We start from the raw sequence: 14,967 nt of genomic DNA, 5'->3' as shown, positions 1-14,967 counted from the left end.
TTGTTACCGCCAATTACAGAAAAGTGTGTCATTCACCGTACATGTTCAAAGTGAGTGTTGCATAAATACGTGAAGCTGTGAAATTTCTGGAATTACACACATTTTAATTTCACCCAGGTCAATACAGCCAACAGATTGCCATACATGGAATGCCTGGATTTCAAACGGTATGTTTTTCTAGTGTCCAAGTTGAAACGGACAATATGACAATCCAAAAGTGTTTCTTCACAAGCACAGTAAATAAGGGGTGCATGAAGTTGCCGTTGTTGAACTTCACCAACTCTGAAGTTGTTTTTCACAAGGTTATCAAACTTCTACAATAGAAACTGTGGTGAAAAAACAAACTGAAAGAAGGTTTGGCAGGATTAAACCTACTTTGTGTTGGAGCACTCTCATAAAATAGTTTTTTATGCGACAAATCTACTGCGAAAACGCTTTTTGAAAGCAATTTTGCTGCAGGTAAGATTTGTGGTCGGCAAAACTTCCCAAATGCATGGCGTTACAATGCTTGTTTCATTCACAAGCTTTTAATAGTCTAAATTCTAACCATGCACAATTCTAATGCTCTTTATTTATTATCAGTTGTCTTTGTTTTCATTCTCAACAGCTGAAACTAGACAGCGCAATAGTAGATTATGGACAGCCTGTAGTGTGTAAAAAGCATGCCAAAGTCAGGTCAAATTTCCTTTTTAGGTTGAGCCTAGAGTCAGCGCGTAAGAGCTGCTCTAGGGAAGTAGTTCAGTACGTGAGGGAAGCCCCGCCCATTTTTTCATTGGCTTGAATCTTTGTCCGTCGTAAATGCTGTCTTATGATTCATCATGAGGCTTGTTAGTACCTCCTTATGACGGCCATGTCGTTATTTGTCACCTCCCATGGCTATTGGCCCCAATACTGTGAGTGTTACATGTTACGTGCGTGGACTGTGAGCACTACTTTGTCGCCCCCTTCTCCCCCCTCCGGCACTCCCGTCATCCATGCCTTCTTCCCCCACGCTCCCTCCCGTTGTCCGTACCCTCCCTCCCGATGTCCGTGATGCATTAGGTCTCACATAAATGCAAGTCCTATTGCATTGCAAATGCTTATCTTTCTTTGCATTCCTGTCGCGCCTTCCTTCTTCCCTCCACGCCTCCCTTCCCACCCTCCTCTTCGCTTCCCGCACCTCCACCAGCCCCTCTCGTGTTTTCCAGCACCTGCTCGAGGTGCCCCCCCCCCTCACTACTATGTCATCTGCAGTGAGGGCTTCCAAATCAGCTTTCAGCTTTCCAAACAACTCGGCGTGAACTTTATTTTCTAACCAAGACCTGGGCTTTGTCCTCTAGAGGGTGCTAGTTTCATGATTCTGAACCTGAAATGAATGCCCCAGTTACTTACTGGTAATCTTCATTACTCCGAGTCCTAATCTTCCTTGCCACAGTATTAACCAATGAGCATTCTGCTCCAACAGAAACTCCGAGTAAAAAGCTACATACTAGTCTCCCTATCTCTCCAACATGGCCCCCAGTGGCATCAACCAATCATATAAAAGGACACAAAAGTCCAAGCCCGACCTGTAAACAAAGCAGTTGACATGAAGCCACAACAGAGGGCGAGGAGGGAAGGGAAACTATACTGTGGCGAGGAAGATTAGGACTCGGAGTAATGAACATTACCAGTAAGTAACCAGAGCATTACCTCCTCGTTCATCTTCCTCGCCATAGTATTAACTAATGAGCAGATACCAAAGCAAAATCAGCTTCATGGATAGGAAACACAGCACACACACGGAAGGCAGTAGAAAACAAACGGGATTGGCAACAATGGAGAGAGACATAAACTCAAGAAACCACAGAGTCCAGTACCGAAGATGCACAGAAGCCCTGCCCTCAACCACAAGCCGGTAATGAGACATGAAGGTATGAGGAGAAGTCCAAGTGGCCGCCCTACAAATATCCTCCATAGAAACCCCTTTAAAGGCAGCCCAAGAAACAGCAACAGAACGAGTAGAACGCCCCCAAATAGGATGAGAGGGAATCACAGACAGGGTATCATATGCCAAAAGAATAGCCTCTGTAAACCACCTACCCAGAGTGAAAGTAGACTGCTCCAGGCCCTGCCGAGCCAAACCAAAAAGAGACAAACAAGTCGTCCACCTTACAAAAGGAAGACGGTCGATACAAATAAATGACCAGGGCACGTCAAACATCCAAAAGGTGTATAGAGACTCCTCCGAAGAAGAAGGAACAGGAAAGAAGACAGGGAGGACCACCTCTAGAGAACGATGAAAGAAAGAGGCCAGCCTTAGGGACAAAGTAGGATGAGCCCATAAGACCACATCATCCTCCAGACCCCACAAAAAAGGAGCAGACCGCAGGAAAGCCCCCAACTCCCCAACCCGCTGGGCAGAAGCAATAGCTACCAGAGACACCACCTTCAGAGTCAAAAACCACAAGTCAACCGACTCCAAAGGCTCAAAGGGAATTGAAAAGACGAGACACCAAAGGCTCCACAGACACATAAGGCAGCCCATGAAAAGCTCGACTGGCAGCCCACAGAGCACAGAGGGTAGAGAGAGCCAAACCCAAATCAAAACCATCCTTCAAAAAATCCAGCACACGGGCAGGATCCAAAGTCTCAACAGACCAAACCTGGCGAAGACACCACCCAGCAAAGAAGTCCCAATGCCAAGAGTAGGACTGCAAAGTCGAGGGGTGCCTGGACAGCTGGTTAAGACCAGCAACCTCCACAGAACAACCAATCTGGATCAGGGAATCCCAAGCCTGTGGATCCATGGACCTGAACACCGGAAGAGGAACCAGAAGGCCAACCAAAGGATATGGATTGAACTGTAACAACCAACCCGGACACACCGCCAACTCCAACAAGAGAGGAAATCATGAGCGGCGGCACCAACCTGGGACCACCAGATGAACCAACGCCCTCACACTCCTGACCATCTGCAACACTGCCGGAATCAGGAGAACCGGGGGAAAAGCATACAACAGGCCCAACGGCCACAGGAAGGGCATCGCATCTACCTTCCATGCAGCTGGACAAGGCAGAAATGTGCAGAAACAACGGAACTCAGCGACTCAAACAAGTCCACCACCGGACACCCAAACATCCTCTGCAACGTCCAGAACAGCAACTGGGTCAGAGACCAAGATCCCATGAAGGGAAAGACCCTGTTCAGATAGTCTGCTAAGACATTCCCCAGTCCCAGGAGATAAATCGCGGACAGAGACGCCAAGCTCGACTCCGCCCAAGAACAAAATCAGGCAAAAGAGGCAACTGAGGGAACAAACTCTCAACCACCCCCCCCCCGCATGATTGGTGTAAGACATGACCACCTGGTCGACCGTCCAGACCTGAACAAGGAGATCTCCCAGCAGGGCAAAAAAAGCCAAGACACCCAACCGAACTGCCTTCAGTTCCCGAAAATTGGAGAAACAAGACATCACTGTGACCACTCGCCCTGCACTGAAGAATCTTCCAGAATAGCTCCCCAGCCCAACCGGCTGGCATCAGGAGTGACCACACGAGAGGGAACAATCAGAAACGGATGACCCCATGCCAGATGAAAGACGTCCAGCCACCTACCCAGAACAACCCACACCTGGGCAGACACAGGAACCACCTGATCGAATCCGATCATAGGGGCGCCAATGAGATAAAAATGGTACACCATAGGAGACAAATGGAGACGGGCCCAACGAACCACCAAAAGGAGGATGACAACAGACCCTGGACCCTCAACCAAAGTCTCATAGGAGGGCAAGACCCCGACAACAGAGACAGAATCATCAACATCAGAGACAATAGCTGTGCATGAGGCACAAACACTAAACCCAACGGAGTCCGAAGTGAGCCCCAATGTATATCAGAACCGGAGAAGGAACCAGGCAGGACATCCACTGAGTTTTTTCGAAAGCAAAATGTGCGGTTGACCAAGGTTAAGGACATCAATTTCAAAGTAGGATAATCAGTCAGGAGTTTGTGCAGTGAACATCCGGAGCTTGCCGCACAAACGCTCCCCTCTCAGGACAGATACCGAATCTTGAAGATCAGGATGGTGCACAAAATACAAAAGTCCAGAGATTTATCGTTTCGTGAAAGAATGGCACCATTCTTTGCTGAAACGATAAATCTCTGGACTTTTGTATTTTGCGCACCATCCTTATCTTCAGGACATCCACTGAGTCACCAGAAATCTACGACCCACCAGGACCCCGCAAACCTTCTGGACATGGAGCGCTGTCAAAGAGAAAAAAAGAGGACGCCCAACTTCTGAAATCAGAATCGAACAGGTGCATACAGGATGGAATGGCTATAGGCCAGAAACCAACAAATCACCCAGGAAGGTAAAAAACACAATTCCCTTCCCAAGCAACTGCCCAGTCAGAGGGGCCAGGACCAAGTAAAGGCATGATGGGAGGAACACAGATCAAAGGGCAATATCCGGACCTGAAAATTATATCCCATCACACAGAGGCGGAGAAACATCTGAGAGACCAGAAAGACAGGGACACGGAGAGAAGTATCCAGCAAACTGAAGGACTCCATAAATCCCAATGAATGATCAGAGGCAGGTACACATGCAAGGACACCAACACAAACTGTACAGGAGCAATAAACCAAAACAAACTTTTCAGAACCACCCCCGGCCAGAGGTCCTTTGTGTGATACTCCTCCAGGAAGATAACAGATACCCCCACAGCCCCCTCTTATCCACAGGCACTGAACAACAGTGCCACATCCCATAAGGCAACTGACCACACCCAAAAGAGCCCCCAATCATAGAGCGTCCCTGGGGCAAGGAGTGACCCGAAACAGTCTGGGGAGACTGGACGAACCCAAGACAAAAACCTGCTGACACCACCACGAGAACCCAGTGAACCGACACAGTTCCCATCCAGCTGACCACAAAGAGAGACAGTTGACCCCTATAGGACCCACTCCCGGAGCAACCATGACAAAAACAGGAGGGAGTACAATAGGAGGAAGAGGAGGCAGGGAACCGGGACTCGACAGAGGAAGGAGCACCCCGGCTACGCCCTCGCAGGGGCAGAGGAGCCTGTCCTCGAAGAGCATGAACAAAGTGCAGAATTACCGACCATATCCTCCAAGGAAGCACCAAAAGGCATAACACCAGAAAAAGAGACACACAGTAGCAAATCTGTCTGAGTAGCATCCGCCCCACAGAACGGACCCACAACATGCGATGAACCACCACAGACGACCCCACTGCAGATGCGGCTGCCGTCAAGGTACCCAAAGAAATGGCAGAAAGGAGCCGCACCCGTAGAACCATAACGGCGAGAGCAGGAGAAACATCCACAGCCAGAACCAACAACTCAGTCAACAACCGGAAGACCCCTACAATGACCGTTAGGCACAGGTGAAATAGGTATCAGTACAAATTAGAAAAAGTGGCAGTGGCAAAGTGCGCATACACTGCCGCATCAACCCCAACATCAACTGGGGAGCATGTCATAGAATCCACCCCCATCGAGGCCATAAATACAACAGTAAAGACCCTGGTGGTGAAAAACCTGGGAAAGTTATTCCAATCAACAACATATCATACAGACGTCAACACCAACAAGTCAGAGGAGTGAAGCGGCAAGACACCGGCTCCCTCAACCGAGACTGTGAAAAGAAAAATCTGGCCACTATATCAACCACAGACCCCGGAAATAACAGGTCGAAAGGAATGTGCAGAAGGACAACCTGTGAGATGAAGTTTAGAGAAGGGGCTGCATCCACAGACTCAGAAGACCCCTCAGTGGCAGCAGAATACTCCACGGCAAGTAAGAACGCCTAAAAGCGCACAATAAAGCCATGGAAACCACAAAAAAACAACCCAGGCCAGCCATCGGCATGCCCCTAGTGACTACGTCACCACCACGAGACCCAAAAAGCAGCGCCACACTCCACTCGCTGAACTTTATCAAGACGGCATGAAGCCACGCCCCCTCTTTGTCCAAAAAATGCATCCACCGATCTCCGCCGCAGGTGACACAGAAGCGGACAACCACGAGGGAGGAGGAGCCCACGTGCAACACGCCTGCCCCACCGGGACATGAAAAAGAAGTAAGGCATGTCAAGTCCACTAAAGCAGGATTCAGTAGTATAGATACAGGCACGAGGGAGGAGGGAGATCATGCGCGATCAACAGTGAGCCCCCCCAAGGGAGGCAGGAAACAATGAAGACACGCAAAGTCTGCTAAGCAGGACTCGGTGCCACATATCAAAAAGACAAGCACAGCAACTCCCAGAGTCCGCTAAAGCAGGACATAGGAGAATGCCCATAAGTGCCAAATAAGGGGGGAAGAAACAGTAAAAAAACAGGCTGGCATGAATACCCCCCCCTCTTTCGTAACGGGTCCCCTGAGTCCGCAAAAGCAGGACCGCCACCCCAACTTACCTGAACAAACATGAACTGCACTCATAGCAGTGCAAAAACAAAAAAAACAGGTAGTGCTAGGACTTTAGTGTCCTTTTATATGATTGGTTGATGCCACTGGGGGCCATGTTGGAGGGATAGGGTGACTACTATGTAGCTTTTTACTTGGAGTTTCTGTAGGAGCAGAATGCTCATTGGTTAATACTGTGGCGAGGAAGATGGACGAGGAGGTAATGAATCCTCAGAAAGCAGCAGTGAGCTCTCCCCATGCCGTTCAGGATACCCCACTTCACTTGTTTAAAATTGGACCAACTATACATTGTCACAGGCATTAATCCATGCCCAGAATCTTTCCTTACCCAACCCACAGCATTTTAGGGATTTTATTTAAACTCACTGAAATCTGATTTTTTAAATTGTAGCTATTCAATAAGAAAACGACGGAAATTAAGTTTTCTTACTCTTTTTAATATTATTCTAGCTTCATTTGTGTTCTTTTTTTCCATCGCCTATCTATTTTTTCTACTGTTTTACTTTTCGACTTTATATCAGGCTTCTTCGTCTAATTTTAGTTTTCACCCTTTTTCTGTTTCTAATTCTTTTTTCTCATTCTATTCTCTTTCTTATTCATCCCTCCTAACGTCTTTCTATTTTTCCTCTTTTTCTTCTATTAATATTAATCTCAACGTCTGTAATAACGCTCTATTGTGCGTCAAGGAAAGCCTTGTGCGCTCTTTAAATCAAAGTGACACATTATTACTTCATTATAGAGGAGTTATGACTGCTTACATAATAGAAAATGAATAACATTATTACTGCTGCCCACTCAGCTCCTTAACTTTGACAAATGTAAACATTTCTTGATAAACAAGGAGGCTTGCTTCACCGGACATGTCAAGCGTGCACAAAAACAGGCAACTAAACGTCCACTCAGGAAAGAGGGCAGTACCAAATGCTTCTCGGATTGTTTTGTGTGAAATCAACTATTGCGGTCAATTCCACCTAGATATGATTTTGTCACTTTTTTAAAGAAACTAATCAAAGTAAATCATAGGTCATGTAAATAAAGGTATTTGGCCATGCAGCAGTTGATGATTTAACATAAGACAATTCTACTTAAGTTCTTATTCGAAGGTATCCCTAAACAAATGTAATTTTTCAGGAAACAACTGTGTAAAGCATTACTGCACCCAACGGCCCATCTCATCCAAACTCACCTACAGTAAAAACAGAAGAAAAATTCAAGGGTTTAATGCGTTTATGTTGACCAGTGATTCAAAATGGGTCTACCTCACACCTCCCAGTTTTTGTATCTTATAACTTGTTTATGAATTTAATAATTGAATTTGCAGAGACTTTTGTCAATACAATAGTGCAAAACAAGCATTTGCAATGCAATTGAACTGGCATTTACGGGAGTTTAAGCTATTGACATTGTAAAAGACAATGCCTTTTATTTAGGTTTTAAAAACAAAAATAAAAGGTATTGTTATTTGCAATGTCAATAGCTCAAACTCGCATAAATGCGAGACCTATGGCATTGCAAATGCTTATTTCTTATACTGTTACAGGAGACCTGCTTCAAGCAGAAAATATGTTAGACTATGAAAATGGTAGCATGCTGCTTCTGCATGTGTTGCAACAGCAACATTCAACGTGTGAGTTTGAACACTGGATGTAAAGTATGTTGACACCATATTTTATATGACTTTTGTATGCAAAGGAATTACCCACTTACAAATTTGAAGCAGACAACCACAATTCATGTAATACTCATAAACCGTGTGAGATGTATTTCTATTCTGTGCTATTTCGTCTACTTTTCCTTGCAGTCACCTTGCTTCAGTTTTTTTTTGTTGCTCTCTTTACTGTAAATTTACCGATTCCTCTCAGTATCAATCTGGTTCACTTCCTGACACAAATTCTTTCCTTCCACCGTCTAAGCAAACCAAACACTTAGTACCTCCAAACAAATGCTACATCACTTCCATGGGCAGGGCTTAGAACAGCCATCCCTTTTGACTGACCTTGGATAGAAGCAGAATGTCGATGAAGTCCTTGGGTTTGCCATGCTTGGATCTCAGGAAGCCTTCAGCCCCCTGCTCGCAGAGGGCTTTCCTGCGCTCTTGCACCACGCTGTCCGTGAACTGGTGGACAATCCCGCAGGCGCGCTTGAACCGCCTCCCATTGGCAGTCAGGCGATAGATGAAGTCCAAATGATGCGGCAAACAATGTTCTCGTTTAACAACCAGAGAACTGAGCTCGTAGATGCAAGCAATGTAGTCACTCGGTTTTCTGTCAAATGAAAAACATACTTATGTGAACAGATACTAGCCACATCTTTCCAGACTTACTTTCATACTAATGCTTTCTGTCTTGATTTATCTATGTGGTTACCTGAGCTTTAGAGATGCGTATCGCCACCCAACTACCTCCCATTACTGACCACATTACAATATTCCCAATATGGGCAGGTAATAGATCACAGGTCCTCCTTACTACACGTGCTGTAGGATATAATGCAATTGTAATAAGGCAAACTGGATCTCCGTCACATTTGCAACAAAGAACTTCCTTGCAAAAACTGTAAATCAATCCCTTTGTCTCTCAAGAAAGGGCGAGATAGGTTTGTGTTCATTTAAGAGACCCATTTCACCCCCTTGAAAGGAAATCTTCACATCACAAGAAATAATCTTCCAAAGTTATATAAAAACCACTTGAGTGGAAAGAGCAGGAATACTGGTTCTTGGGTTGGTGGTAGTGCCATAAAATGAGGGTCAAGTCTTCTCAGTTAAAGAAGCTGTGGACTAAAGACAGGTAACGATGATTTTCACTATCAGTGCAAAGTGGGTGAATGTGGTAAAGTACAGAGCCACAATGGTTTGTGCTAGGATCTCATGCGCTGGGATACCCACGGGTGACTACGCGCTTTATAAAAATATTTAATAATAATAATTAATAATAATGGCATCAGTGTCAGTGAGAACCAGGGGTATGTCTTCAGTTTGTCGAAAAGACAATATGTAGTTGTAAGCTAGGCACACTGTATGTGAGATCTGACAACAGAAAGGTTGGATTGGTGACATTAGCCTCGTAACTGAGGCAAAAAAGTCTGGCCTTAACACGGTGTTGAAGAACAATATGCAGAGGATCTATTGCGGTTCTTCCTTCCTGTTGGCCCACCAGGGCACAGTTTTGCAGAATGTAGATGTGCAAACTCTGACCAGGGACGGCCTTAGGCATGTGCAAGCTGTGCACCTGCACAGGACCACCAAACCCCCGGGGCCACCACGCCAATATATATCCTTAATATAATAATCCTCTGAGGATGGATACATATTTGCGTGGCGGCCCCTGGCAGGGCTTTGGCGGCCTCCGGCTCTGTTCCTCTTCCAAACACCCTGACAACCCCCTCTTTAGTGGCCTCCACGCTCCACCCACCCGGACCCCCTCTTCCGGGGCCCCCTACCTACTCTCCCTGCCCAGGGCCGCCATGAGCCTAGAACCGCCCCTGCTCTGACAATCAGTGTTGCCAGCAGTCGTGAGTTTCACAGTCCCATCTTGTTCAGCTGCCCATGACCGTCTCTTAAAGCACATGCGTTGCTGGGTTGACTTCTCTTGGACTGAACACTTGAATAAAGAAGCCTTCAAGTTCACAGCTGGTGACCGGACAATATTTGGTGCATGGTCAGCTGGTAGAACGAAAGTACTGTGGGAATAAATCTTTGCGATTAACCACTGGGTACCATGTAGACAATATGGTAGGCCAAGGCGAAGACATGAAGAATTCTTATTTCACTGGTTGGCCACTGCCAATGAGGCAAGATGAGAAGCGTTTAAGGGCTATCCCACCAACATTGACAGAAACCGAATGAAATCACAAAGAAAAGATATGTAGCTAAGAGAAAGAGGTTGAGTAGTGTAGAATCCAATGGACCCTTGTGCAAAAAAAACTGAAACCAATAAATGTGTTCAGATTAAACAGAGGTGTTATTCAATTTTACAATTTCGGGGGCTGTTTTCAGCTTGTTGCGAGTGGTCTCTGAGCAGAAGGGAAGGATGCATTAATGCAGAGTTGGGGAGTAGAGTCAAATCTCACTATGGGGGCAGATTTAGGCAGACATGGGCCAGTTTATAACACAAGAGAGGGATCTTTCATGGGAAACAACTGTGGAGCAAGTTCATCCAGACAGTGATGACCATTTCATTGCTCATGAGACCATCTCATAAGATGTGTTAAGGTCATTACTGGATGATTTCTAATGTTTTTCAGGACTGAGAAAGCTGTAACTAAATTGCTCTCTTTTCTGTACATAAAATTGGAGTGAAAACTGTTCCATAAAACCCTCATGCAACCACCTCTCTAAAAAAATATTCAATGAGAAAGATTAAAATAGACGAACTGCAAAATACAATATAACATTTGATCACAAAACGTGAATATTACTTTTAGTGGCTCTTGCATTGAGAGAAAGGAAACCATTCCACCTGGTATATTTATATGTAGAGGTGGTGATAGGACTGACAAGTATACGTTTATTGCATGAAGAAAAGTGCAACCAATCGTATGTGTATGGGGCAAGTGTGCGTAAGATGGGCTGGCTAATACAAGCAGGAACAGGACTCTGCTGTGAGCAGGGAAGATTTATAAATTACAAAAAAAAAAAAAAGGCTGCTGAAACCTACAGAGTACTGCAATCAAGTACTATGGAGTTTTTGTGCTGAAATTGATTAGCTAGCCACAGTCCCTGTCCTCCTAAAATGTGACTTCCTATTTGAGAGGTTAAACACAGATCAAAGCCTTGATTCCAGCTCAAATGAGAAAATCTGCTTCAAAGAATAATGAAAAGAAGAGAATTGGAATGTGTAAGCAATTGGAATATCTGATAGAAGTGAAACATTAATACTAAGGAACAACATTTTCCTTTTGAAAAGAGACTATGCCCTTGTGATGATAAATATTAGGAGTCACGGTGTGTTTGTACGAAGAAGCAGGGGCCTGCTAGGTCTGTATTCAGTCTTGAGCTGGAGGCTCGGTTGGTCTCTATTCACTCTTCAGGCTGGGTCGCGCCGTAGGTCTGTACATACCTTGGGCCTCATTTTGAGTGCTCTAGTACGGAGCGTGTTAATTCTGCACCCTTTAAGTTTATGTTGCCAGAAACCCGTTAACTCTGTCGGTGCAGATTTAGCAGAGGTCTCAGGTTGAAACTTGAGAAATGAAGAACTATCTGGGGAATTGGTAGTTCCAGGTCTGGTTCCTTTGGTATGCCTCATTGTCCCCTGAAGTTTCACCAGAGATGTCATGTGTTTTCAGCAGTGAAGCCTATGACAGGTCCCTGGTGGGGATAGAGCCCCCGCCCCTGTCTGTCAATTCTGGGGCACTTCTGAGGCCCATGCATGTGAGGGGCACTGGCTTAGAACTATATTCACTCTTCAGGTGTGGGGTGCCCTAGGTCTGTACTCACTCCTTGAGGCAGGTCTTGCCACAGATCTATGATCCCTCATGATGTTGGGGCACCCTGGCTGGATTTTCACTTTTGTGCGGGAGCCCCATTGGATTCGAGAAGGGGTGAAGCAGAGGAGCTGGAGGTCTGTATTCTTTCTTGATATGGGTGTTCTGCGCATTAACTTACTTTTGAGGTGTGGACACAGCATGTCTCTACTCACTCTCCTGTTCTGGGTGTCCTCTGCCTATCCTCACTCGCGGGGTGTGATGTGCGATATGTACACTCTCCCTTCAGTCCATACTCCCCTACCTATGGGGGCCTGAGGAAAGTACTCTCTTTTAAGGCATGGACATCTTATATCTATACTCCCCCTGAGGTGGGATTTTAAGGCCTTTACTCCTGAGGAGCAGTCAAAAATACTTCTGTCTTCCCTCTTGAAACAGGAGTGCTTCAGGCCTGCACTCACTCGATGAGTGGTGCACAGTTCTTATATATTCCCTCTCTCCAGGCCTCACTTACTCTTGAGGTTTGGTTCTCCAGACCCTCTCACTCACCCTTGAAGCGACTCCCCCCCGCACACTCACTCTTGGCAGTTGCTGTTGTGGCTGAAGGTGCACTTGAGGAGGCTGTCCAGGGTCATCAGGCTGATGTGTTCAAACATGTCCAGAGAGACGGGTCCGGCCGCGGTGAGTTTGCGCCATTTTTCCTAGGGACATCAAAGAGACAATTAGTGAACCCTTAATATGTCACTCATCAGGAGCTAGGACATCACGTAAACAAGTTCACCCCTCATACCCTGTGGGGTAAAGATCAGTGGTGTCTCTAGGGGTCTTGCTGAGGTCCACTGATAAAACTAGTGGGGCGCTCTATAATAGCCGATTGTGAGGAATGGGAGCATGCGTATGCATATTGATTGTGTGTGTCTTTGCAATGTAGCATGCTTACATCAAATACAGTGCACAGTAAGAGATATTCAAGGTCATGTGAGGCCTGAAAGACCCAGCTAGATTCCCTGCCTCCTTGAACGTCATTAGTCTTATGTGGCCTTCACTGCTCTTCCCTCCCAGAGCTTGGTAGCTGCTGGCATGCGGTATTATACAATGCCCATTAGGTTATCCGATGAAGAGCGAAGCAGGACTATTTAGCTAGCGTGGAAGGTCAGGTTTATAAGGCCCAGGCCAAGGAGAGAGAATCAGGCCAGCAGCACCTCCACACTGTATGGAAAGTCCATTCAATTCAGTAAACACAAACGTGCAGGTGGACGCAGAAGATTAAAATGGCATTCCAGGACCACACAATTAGGCTATGAATAGGTTTGTACCATGTTATCTTACAATAAAAGGAGTTCCCTCTTATATTCTCCCAATTCCACCTGTGTCCAAGCTTGCTGCTGGAAACCTGGGCTGGGTATATTCTGTGTGTACACCAAGCGGATACTACTAATGCCTTCAGGACAGGATACAGCCCCTCGCTGCACTGCGACAGCCAAATGATTATGTGAGAAATTAGCTAAACTGAGCCAGGAATCAGGCCTTAAACGGTGAAAAACATTTGGAATTCCTGAATATCCTTATTCGACCACTAAGTACCCTTTGCGCATCTCCTCTCTCCTTAGCTCAGCTCTCAGTTTGAACATCTGGCTGTTGCCTGAAGCTCATCCGTGAATATCCTAACATGGCCTTCTCGGTCCCTCATCCTTCTAATGTTGATGAATTCAGTCCTCTCACATTGGGTAGTAGTATAACCTGCCACTTACAGCGTGATAAATGTTAAAACGCGGACAGTATTTATATTCATATTACCAATCTCTTCCACCTCTCAGGCCTTGTTCCCATTCACCTCAGGAGCTTCTCTGCCCACCACACATCTTACCCTGTCCATTCTTCCACCTCCCCCAAGTAACATGCCTCTTTATCTTCCCATGGTTTGTCCCATAGCCTGCATCCTTCTCTATCCACTTATGTTCGATTATGTTATATACTAATAAGTCATGTGCTGTAACTTTAACTAGGCTTTTGTTTAGCCACTGCATCTATGATGTCACTGCATCTGGTCTATTGTGGAATGTTATGTTTTCAATGCTGGAGCCAACTGAATGGGGAACAGATGTGACTAGCAGATGATGAGCTGTGCAGTGCTTTCTACAATTAAATACAACTTGATACATCATCCTGTTTCATGAGTTTACTACAAATTTCTCAGCTCTTCTCCTATATTTTAATCCCGTCATTCCTTCTCTTTCCATTTCCTCCCTTCAGGTTAACCTGTCCTTTTCCTCTTCTCCATCTTTTTGCTAAATCATCCTTGCATCGTGGCCGCCACTCGGAGGTTCTCCTTCCTTTTCCTCCCCTTTGTCTTCTCCCTCATTTTCCTTGCCCCAGTTGGTCTTTCTCCTTTGCCTTCCGTTAGCACTTATGCTCTCTGTTCCGCTTCTTACTTAGCGCCCACAATTCCCTTCCATCACCCCCACCCCCTCCATTTTGTCCCCTCTCTTCCTTCCTACTAAGTTCTATTGGCTCTCTGACAGGAGACACACTGGCAAATTTACAAGCCCCTATCGCCAGAGGAAGGTCTCGTTAGGACGATAAACCTTTCTCCTTATTTACAAGGTGGAGTTACGCTACCTAACGTGGGTTAATGTTGCCAGGCACAGGGACAGGACTGATTTGCATATGGTCATGTCTGAACTGGGGTGGCTTGGTGAGCATCCATAACGATGGATTAAACCCAGATCTGTGACTGGGGGTGAATGTTTTGCCATTGTGCAACATTCCGTCCATCATCTTGTGTGTTTTGCTGTTCACGCTATGTGGGAAGGGTATGCCCAGACGTGTGCCCCGTGCTCACTAAGCCACTGGAGTCAAGCTATCCTGGCTGAAGACGGCTGATAGCCAGAAACCGGTCCTCGGAAGCTTGATTCCGGTCCAGGGAAGACATGACTTGGCAGTTCAAGCTGGACTGTTCCCATGAGCACAGGGCCAAGACTGATTTGCATATGGTCTTGTCTGAACTGGGGTGGCTTGGTGAGCAAAATAACGATGGATTAAACCCAGATCTGTGACTGGGGGTGAATGTTTTGCCATTGTGCAACATTCCGTCCATCATCTTGTGTGTTTTGCCTTGCAAATAAAGCCTGTT

General features: G+C 46.0%; 1 protein-coding gene across 8 annotated transcripts in view; it reads right to left on the bottom strand.

The window, feature by feature from the left end:
* CYP4F22 (cytochrome P450 family 4 subfamily F member 22) overlaps nucleotides 1-14,967 on the bottom strand; it is a 288,015-nt gene that overhangs the window by 38,974 nt on the left and 234,074 nt on the right. For all 8 annotated transcript variants that reach the window (XM_078682603.1, XM_078682636.1, XM_078682594.1 and 5 more), the window contains 2 exons: nucleotides 12,414-12,535; nucleotides 8,410-8,677 (listed from right to left, as the gene is read on the bottom strand). In XM_078682603.1, the coding sequence (XP_078538729.1) occupies nucleotides 8,410-8,677; nucleotides 12,414-12,535 (390 nt within the window). The remainder of the gene's footprint in view (nucleotides 1-8,409; nucleotides 8,678-12,413; nucleotides 12,536-14,967) is intronic.

The sequence above is a fragment of the Lissotriton helveticus genome, chromosome 1_1 (genome assembly GCF_964261635.1).
Source record: "Lissotriton helveticus chromosome 1_1, aLisHel1.1, whole genome shotgun sequence".
NCBI classification, from domain to species: domain Eukaryota; kingdom Metazoa; phylum Chordata; class Amphibia; order Caudata; family Salamandridae; genus Lissotriton; species Lissotriton helveticus.
This window is presented reverse-complemented; position numbering and strand designations above follow the sequence as displayed.